General features: G+C 38.5%; 1 protein-coding gene across 1 annotated transcript in view; it reads right to left on the minus strand.

The window, feature by feature from the left end:
• The window catches only part of RB1 (RB transcriptional corepressor 1), a 320,323-nt gene that overhangs the window by 291,789 nt on the left and 18,865 nt on the right, over positions 1–9,669 (minus strand). Inside the window, 2 exon segments of the mRNA XM_007946362.1 lie at positions 3,927–3,960; positions 6,200–6,266. Coding sequence (XP_007944553.1) covers positions 3,927–3,960; positions 6,200–6,266 — 101 coding nt within the window.

Here is a 9,669-nt window from a genome sequence, read left to right on the forward strand (position 1 = left end):
TGCCCAACCTTCCTTCCGAGGAGTGGCTGGTGGGTTTGAACCGCCAGCCTTCTGGTTAGCAGTCAAGTGCCTTAGCCACTATGCTACCAGAGCTCCTACATATTTTATAGAGACAATATATTTTGCATGTTATATTTTATGTATACTTATACTTAGTGACGCAGTGGTTAAGGCATTTGGCTGCTAACCAGAAGGTCGGCAGTTCGAACCCACCAGCCACTCTGTAAGAGAAAGATGAGGAAGTCTGCTTCCTTAAAGATTTATTTATTTACTGCTATGGGGCAGTTCTATTCTGTCCTATAGGGTTACAATGAGTTGGAATTGACTCGATGGGAGTGGATTTGGTTTTGGTTGTTATATTTATACTAATATTTTTAGTTATTAAATTAAAATACTTACATCTTAAATTTTATTTAATATGTATTATATTTAGATTATAAACCAAAAAAAAAAAAAAAAACCAAACTCACTGCCATCAAGTAGGATCCAACTCATAGCGACCCCTCCTTGGGTTTCCGAGGCAGTATCACTACGGAAGTAGATTGCCCAATCTGCCTTCCGAAGAGTAGCTAGTGGGTTTGAACTGCCAGCCTTCTGGTTAGCAGTCAAATGCCTTAGGCACTACACCACCAGGGCTCCTATTTAGACCATATATGTCATACATGTTATATAAAGTATAACAAGAGTCAGAATTGACTTGACGGCAATGGGTTTGGTTTGGTTTTATATTTTAACAAAATAAACAAACATCACTTTTGTGTTAATTTCTCAGCTTATCAATAATAAAGCAAACCAAACCCATTGCCATTGAGGCGATTTTGAATTAGAGACCCTATAAGGCAGAATAGACCTACTCCACAGGGCTTCCTAGCTGTAATCTTTCTGGAGGCAGACTGTCATGTCTTTCTCCTAAGGAATGCCAACCTACTGGTGAGTAGCAGAGCACTTAACCACTACACCACCAGGTTACAATAAACACCACTTCACACTGTTATTTTGTTTTTATGCTTACTCCTTGTTTTGGGGTTTTCCTTTCTCTCAAGCTATAATCTGTTGAACCTCACTGCTCTCAATGTGCCTGCTTCCAGCAAGTCCAGTCCAATTTTTTAAAGGCTGAAAAACCAAGTAACTTGCTAAAGTTATGAATGTTAATTTATTTTTTAAAAAAGCAAGTTTTATTAGGACAATGCCAACACAATTCTACACAATACAATTATATCATCTGATATTACAAACTGTCCAAATGCAATATATAAATAACATTATTTAGGAGGAACTGAGGAACTTTCTTGTAAGTCAAATGTGTTACCTTTATTTCAAATAATTTATAAATCTTGTCATGTTGTAGCTACATTTCAATTAATCTACATTTGGATAAAGTGTTTTTTCTTATTTATTTACTTTCATCTATCCTTTTATACTTGAGACCAAAAAGCATATGAGCAACAACCTAAATGCTCACCAACAGATGACTGGAGAAGCAAATTGTGGTACATACATGCAATGCAAAACTACACAGCTAAAATGAATAATGATGAGTTCTCAAAACACATTATAATATGGATGAATCTGGGGGACATTACGCTGGCTGAAGTAAGTCAATCACAAGAGGACAAATATTATATGATCTCGTTTTTATAAAAAGAAAATAGCTACACATACAGAAAACAATGTTCTTTGGTAGTTACCAGGGATGGGAGGGATAGAGAGGGGGACTCAATTTCTTGTTATTTTTGGTGATGGGAAAGGCAATACCAAATGCAGATGAAGTCTGTACAACTTGACTGAGGTAAATGATGACACTGAAAAAGAATAAGGGATGTTTCTGGTAAATGCTATAATATATACAATTTCACAACAGTAGCGACAGCAACCAAAAAATACACATGTAGCTACACAGGTAGATACATATGCATGTATGTGTATAGGAAGGTATGTGTGTGTGCATGTGTGCACATATTGGTGTACCTGTAGGCACAGCTATACACATTTGTCTGTGCTGCACATATATTCATACATATATAATAAAGCACATGGGGCATAATTACAGATACTTTCTAGACATACCCAAATACCTTGTGGGATTGGTTCACTGGGTTTGAAGGCTTAGGACCACAGTCTGATGAGACATCTTGGTCAGGTGGCATAATAGGGTTCATAAAGTTTATGTTCTACATCCTAGGCTGTCAATAGCATCTGGAACCTTTAAAGCTTGTGAGTGGCCATCTAAGACACAACTATTAGTCTCTACTGTTCTGGAGCAAAAGAGAAAGATGGAAACCAAAGACTGAAAGACGAAACTACTCTACAGGACTAACAGATCACATGAACCACGGTCTCAAATATTCTGAGACCAGAACAGCTAGATGGTGCCTAGGTACCATTACCAACTCTTCTGCAGTTAGACACATTATCCAGGGCACATTAAGTGGTCCTGGATAAAAAGAGATGAAAATGTTGAACAAAGCTCAAATTTAAAAAAAAAAAAAAACCAGAGACTTACTGGACCAGTAGAGACCAGAGGAACTATCCCCAAGACACCCTTTAAACCTGGAACTGAAACACTTCTGGAGGTTACCTTTCAGTTAAGTAACATATAAGTTCATAAAATAAACATTGTCACTGCTAAGTACTGTGTTCTTTCAACAAAAAAAAAAAAAACTGCATGAGCCCTAAATCAAAGATGAAAAGGTCAGAGAAGGCAGGAAACCTAGGTTAATGGAAATAATGAGAATATTGACATACTATGAAAAATGTAAACCAAGTTACTGAACAAAAAAATGTACAGAAATTGTTAAGTGAGAACTGGATTTGCTGTGTAAACTTTCACTAAAAACAGAATGAGATATTTTTTAAAAGAGCATATGAGATATTTTAAACACTAATATTTGATTTCATTCTTTAGCGGGACCCAGAATACACATGAGATCAATGGTATAAAACTGGACAATTCAGTCATACTGCAAGTATTTTTGTGTCTCTATACAAAGAAAATGATCAGTTTCCTAGGAGAGTGTCCTAGAAGTAGAATTTCTAGATTAAAATATTACTATAAATATATGGAAAAGGTTTGCATTTGGTTGTAACCAACAAAACCTGTGATGAGCTTATTATACCTGGATGCCGTCAAGATTTGTTAGAGGGAAATTTTTATGTAACCATGAATACTGGACTCTATTACAAGTTCCTACTCTAAATCACTTTGTTTATTTTAAAAAAGCTCTAGAATTCATTAGGACACAGTCCACACAATTCAACACAAGATCATGAGATATAAACAGTGCCTAAATGAAAGGCATCAATCTAATCACCAAATTTACCACTGAAAATCTCATCTCTACCTTCATATAAAGGCACAACGCTAAGCAGAAGTTTGATGGTTCATATCCACCAGCCACTCTGCAGAAGGAAGATGGGGGCAATCTACTTCTGTAAAGATTTACTGCCTTGAAACCCCATGGGGGTCACTGTGAGTCAGAATCAACATGATGGCAGTGAGTTTGGAATTAATTGTCATGTAGCTTCTTTGTATCAACTCTAACTGGCCTAATCCCACTCTGGACCACATTACCCCTCATTTACTTCAAGACCTTACTTATTAATTCCTCCTTCTGTCATTTATAATTGCTCTACCAATGTTGTTGTTGTTGTTATGTGCCGTCGAGTTGGACCCAACTCATAGCGACCCCTCCTTGGGTTTCCAAGGCATATCACTACGGAAGTAGATTGCCCCATCTTCCTTCCAAGGAGTGGCTGGTGAGTTTGAATTGCCAGGCTTCTGGTTAGCAGTCAAGTGCCTTAGGCCCTATGCTACCAGAGCTCCCTGCTCTACCAATACCCTCTCTAAAAGATTTCCTCTGATTACCAACAAAACTGAATTACCTTAAAATAAAAGAAAAACAACTCCCTCCATCCCTGGTCCTTACCAAGTTACTGTCTCCACTATTCACACACTTCTCCCTCCCCATACATGTATACCTCTCACTACTCTCACTATTCACATACACACACCTTCTACACACTCTCACAGTACACACACAATGCACCCAATGGACATATCCACATACCTCTCATGACACAAACACTATATTCTACTGAACCTATTCTTTAAGGCTCCAAAGTTCTCTGCATTTCTAAATCAAATGGCCTTTTTTTGGTTTCACAAAGACCTCTATACAGCATCCAACACCATTGTAATTCAACTCCCTCTACCTCCAAGAAACTTTTTTCCCCCAAGTTTCTGAAAAAATTCTAATACCTTCATTCCCTTTTCTTTCTCCCTCACAGTTTTTTTCACTGTTTTCTAACCCCAAGGTCTTTTTTCCACCCTCTTCCCTTTTTCTCAGTGTCCCTGGGTGGTGTAAACAGTTAATGTGCTTCACGAAAGGTCAATTGGATATTAACAAGTCCATCCAGAGGCACCTGAGAAGGAAGGTCTGGCTATTTACTTCTGAAAAATCAACCACTTAAATGGTATTGTGCATGGTTCTACTCTGGCACACATAGGGTCACCACAGACTCGACAACATCTGGTTTGTTTTTGCTTTTCCTCAACAATCTCATCCACTCCCATTGCACCTCCCTCATCTGTATACAGATGGTTCTCCCATCTCATCTCTGAATTTCCAGCTCTGGCTGCTCTCTCAAGCTTCAGGTCTCATTTCCCAGTGGCAATTTACAACCTAAAATCTGTAACTGATTTTTGTAATTGAAAATTTACATGAAAATTGTGAAATGTGTTTAGAATAGCACTTTAAAAATTACTTAAGGACAAGAAAAATAGTTCTTCCCACTTAGTCAAAAGAATCACCAAAAATCAAAATAGAAAACAAAGAAAAAAGTGGGCAGAGGATAAGAACAAGCATTTTTCAAAAGAAAAAACAGTACCTGCCAATAAACATATTTGAAAATGCTGAACCTCTGAATGCTATTTGAAGAACAGTTTGTTGATATTCATCAAGATCTTTAAAATAGCTCATATTGTTTTACATCTAAGAATTTATCCAATGCAAATAAAAGTTCAAATTTCATGTCATAAATGTTCAAAGATTTGAATATAATAGAAAAGCAAAATAATAGTGGGGAAAGCCTAAATACCTTATAATAGAATGGCTAAGTAAATTATGACAGAGCTATAACATGGAATAATATAAACTTTTAAAGCATTTTCAAAGAACATAAGGACATACAGAAACACTCAAACTATAATGTTAAGATAAATTCTGTGTATAGGTTGGTTATAATTTTGTAAAAAAGAAAAAGAAATGAAGGGAAAGTAAAAATACATCAAAATGTTAATGATTATCTCTAGGTTATGAGTGGTTTTCATTTTCTTCATTAATTCATTAATTCTGGATACATTTTCTAAATTATCTACAATGATAAAAAAGGGGAAAAAGTTAAGTCATCAAAAAAGTACTAAATTTATATACTAAAGCAAGAAATAAAAAAATACGCATAATCTTGAAAAAATATTAAAATATCAAAATTTTAATTACATATACTACAGTTTAAATCAAAATACACAACCAATACCTGAGGAGGCTACATATTATACCATCAAGCGGTTGAGTTCATTTGAACCGCCATAAAGAAAAGGATTAAGTGGCAGAATTCTCATCGTCCATGCAGGAGACCAGGGTTCAATTCCTGGCCAACACACCTCAAGTGAAGTCCTTACTTGTCTATCAGTGGAAAGCAGAAGGCTGCGTGTTGCTATGATGCTGAACAAGTTTCAACAGAACTTCCAGATTAAGACAATCCAGGAAGAAAGGCCTGTCAATATACTTCCAAAAATTACCAATGAAAACCCTATGGATCACAACAGTCCAATCCTCAACTGATCAGGAGATGGTGCAGGACTGGGCAGCATTTCATTCCATTGTGTATGGGTCACCATGTGTCAGGCCAACTCCTGGGCAGCTAACAATAATGTTGTTGTTGTTATTTGCCATAGAGTCGGCCCCGACTCCTAGTGACCCCTCCTTGGGTTTCCGAGGCAGTTATCACTACAGAAGTAGGATTGCCCAACCTTCCTTCCGAGGAGTGGCTGGTGGATTTGAACCGCCAGCCTCCTGGTTAGCAGTCAAGTGCCTTAGGCACTATGCTACCAGAACTCCCAACAATAATGATAACCCCTAATTAGCAAGAGGTTCTCCTTGGGTTTTTGACAATGCTTTAACTTATAAAAGAGCACCACCAAGTGGTGATATAAATAATCTTGAAAACATCAGAATTAAATTTCAACTTGTAGTTGACGGCAGTATCTTAGTTTTTTGTGTTACTATCTCTAGTCTAGGAGCTCTGGTAGCTTAGTGCCTAAGGCACTTGACTGCTAACCAGAAGGTTGGCGGTTCAAACCCACCAGCCACTCCTCAGAAGGAAGATGGGGTAATCTACTTCCGTAGTGATACTGCCTCGGAAACCCAAGGAGGGGCCACTATAGTAGGGTGCAACTTGACAGCACATAACAACAACAACAACAACAATCTCTAGTCTGCCTCTCCCCCCCAATATTTTACCACCAACATGAAAATAAGCCAAAATAAATATGCTCCCTACCAAAGGATAAAAGAATACATTTACAGTGAGTCATGGTACTCTACTGAGTGATAAGCAATAAGGTTACCAATTAAATATATTTTAGGAATGGTGGGGATAAGATCTTTCTTTATCTTCTACTCCTTGATCTCCTTGTCACCTAGCCTATATGTAGGAACAAAAGGGACAACAGACTAATACTCTAGAAAAACCTCCCTCTCACTCACATAGTATTAGCTGACAGCAGTCTGGTTATAATTTGATGATGTTCACAGAAGTAGTTAAAAGATAAGAGTGACACCAAACCAAAAACAAACACACTGCTGTAGAATCATATCCAACTCATAGCAACCCTTCCTTGGGTTTCCGAGGCGGTATCAGCACGGAAATAGATTGCCCCGTCTTCCTTCCGAGGAGTAGATGGTGAGTTTGAATCGCCAGCCTTCTGGTTAGCAGTCAAATACCTTAGGCATTATCCCACTAGAGCTCCTAAGAGTGACACAGTTAAGAAGAATTCAAAAGCTAACCTTGTTTGTACTCTGTCATATTTCTGATACAACAGTGCAGGGATAAACACCAGTGTGATAGTTGGAGCTGTGTGTTAACTTGGCTGGACCCCAGTTCTGTATGGTTGTTCCCATGATAGGATGGGATGACTGTGTTCTGAGTGGACAATCTGTTCAAGGGGAGTTTCCCTAGGGGTGTGGCCTGTTTCCAGTATATCCCAGGACATCTTGGGAAGAGAGACATTCTTCTGTGGATTGGGATTCTGTTGTGCTGCCTACAACTGTCCATGAGTGAACAGTTCACTGTTCAGCCTGGAGGTCTTGGATTCGTCATTCGTTGGAGTCAACAGCCAGTGTACTGCCTGCCAGCCTTGAGCTTCTTGGCCCCTGTAGTTACTGGAGCCAGGAAAAGCCTCTTGCTTGACGTTTGATCCAGGAACTTTGGACTTGCCGGCTTCTACACACATGTGAGCCATTTTCCTAAGATAAATTTCTCTCTCTCTCTCTCTCTACATATATGTAACCTTTGCTGGTTTTTGTTTCCCTAGAGAACCCAGTCTAACACAACCAGTTTAAATCAATCATTCCTAAGGCAATGCCTTTGTGAGAAGGGAATTGATTTTACTCCCCAAAAAACATACACCTTGCAACTTCAGATTTACCTTGCCCTCTGCCCAAGAGATGAACGAACATGTGAAACTCCCTCTCCGGAATTCTCACCACTGAGAAGTTCTGGTAAAATGGCAGAATAGGCAGAAAGACTGCACAGACCCTCTTCAACAAAGAAAACAGGAACCAATTAACACAGACACAGAAGATAATCCTGGACCCCTGAGCTTTGAAGGGAAGGATATAGAAGTGGACTAAATTCCAACTAGCAGAAGAATTTGCATGAAAACACCAAAAAAGGAGACATACGGAGTTGAGGTCTGGCAGCAATCCTGATGGCACAGACAGCTTGGATATTGCCAAGTGGTGGTAGGACCTAAGAATTAACCTAAAAATCAGCCCTGCTAGCCAGGGACTGCATGGAAGACTGTTCTGGTGGCTGGTAAATAAAAGGGGAAGCAGCGAAGAGGAAGGTGGGCTGGGCTCTGGACTTTTGCCTGTCCAGAGGGCGCAGCCATTTTGAATGTTTACAAGCAGCTTGACCATTTTGGATATTTAAAGCAATAGTATTCTCGCAGATTCCAGGGACTTAAGAACAGGCTCCACTTGCTGGGAATCGAAAGGACATTTCAGACATGGAATACTGGAAAGGTGCAACATTCCCCTTGTTACTCTTACATCTTACATCCTCTTGATGAACGAAGGTGTGGCCATCCCTTACTCCCCCCCTTCCCCCCGCCACTTTCTAGGCCGGCAAGAATTCCATCCCAGTCTGTGTGGTTGGAGGAGCCTGGGTGCCCTGCCCCATCCTGCTCCAAATTTTTTTTTCTTTTTTCTTTTTTCTTTGTTTGTTTGTTTTGGTCTGTTTTAAAACTACTCCTATTATCATTACTTTTGTCCTTTTTATTATTATTCTTTATTCTTCCTTTCCCAGGTTCTAGTTTTCAGCTTTTTTTCTTTTCTCTGTTCCTGATTTCAATTTTCTTTTTTCTTTCTCATGGTTAACCCCATTCCTTGTTTTTCTTTTTGCATTTTTCCCATTTTTTTCTTCATTATTCTCCTTCTCTACTTTTTCCTCTTATTGCCCTCTCCCCAGATACTGAGGTGTTTTGTGTTTTGTTTTGTTGTTGTTGTTTTTCCTCTTTTCTCTTTTTTGTTACTGTTCCTGTGTGATTACACGGTGTGTTTTTTGTCCATTTGCTTTTACTATTTTGATGGTTATTCAATTGTTATTTTTGTCTAACTGAGTGGGAGACAGCAACAGTCCCCATATGACACAACTACACCCACACATCCTGCAGCTTCACTTACTGAGAGTTACCACCTCCTCCTCTACCAACACGCTTACGATAAACCACCACCAAGAAGAGCCTGACTCACCCTTAGCTGCTCTTCACAAACAGTTAACAGAGATCTAAATACAACAATGGCACAATGTCTTGGATACAACAGACCATCACAGTCTACACAATGAAGCAAGATAAAGTGGTAGAAACAAGGGAGCAGGATACAGATCCAGAACTCATCCCTGAAGAAGAAGCAACATTGGAACTCCCTGATAAGGAATTCAAAAGAATTATATTTAGGTATCTTCAAAGGGTTGAGAGACAGATCAAGGAAAACACAGACAAATCCCTAGAAGAATTTTGGAAGAAAATACAAGAACAAAATGAGAAATGATTCAAAATCTACTGATAGAAATCCAGAAGATTAATACTAAATTGTCAGAAATAGATGACACATTGAAAGGGCAGAGGAGTAAATTGATGCAATGGAAGACAGAATTAATGAGATTGAAGACAAGTATCTGAATACTTCTTTGAAAAGGGATCAGTTGAGAAAAGATCAAAACAAAATGAAGAAAGCCTAAAGATCATGTGGGATACAATCAAAAGGAATAACTTATGTGTCGTTGGAATTCCAGAACAGGAAGAGAAAAAGAAAATCACTGAGAAAATTGTCCAAGATTTGTTGGAAGAGAACTTCCCTGATATGATGAAAGATGAGAATATAT

Source organism: Orycteropus afer, unplaced genomic scaffold, assembly GCF_000298275.1.
Source record: "Orycteropus afer afer isolate SDZICR_OR568_19922 unplaced genomic scaffold, OryAfe1.0 scaffold00157, whole genome shotgun sequence".
In the NCBI taxonomy this organism is placed as follows: Eukaryota; Metazoa; Chordata; class Mammalia; order Tubulidentata; family Orycteropodidae; genus Orycteropus; species Orycteropus afer.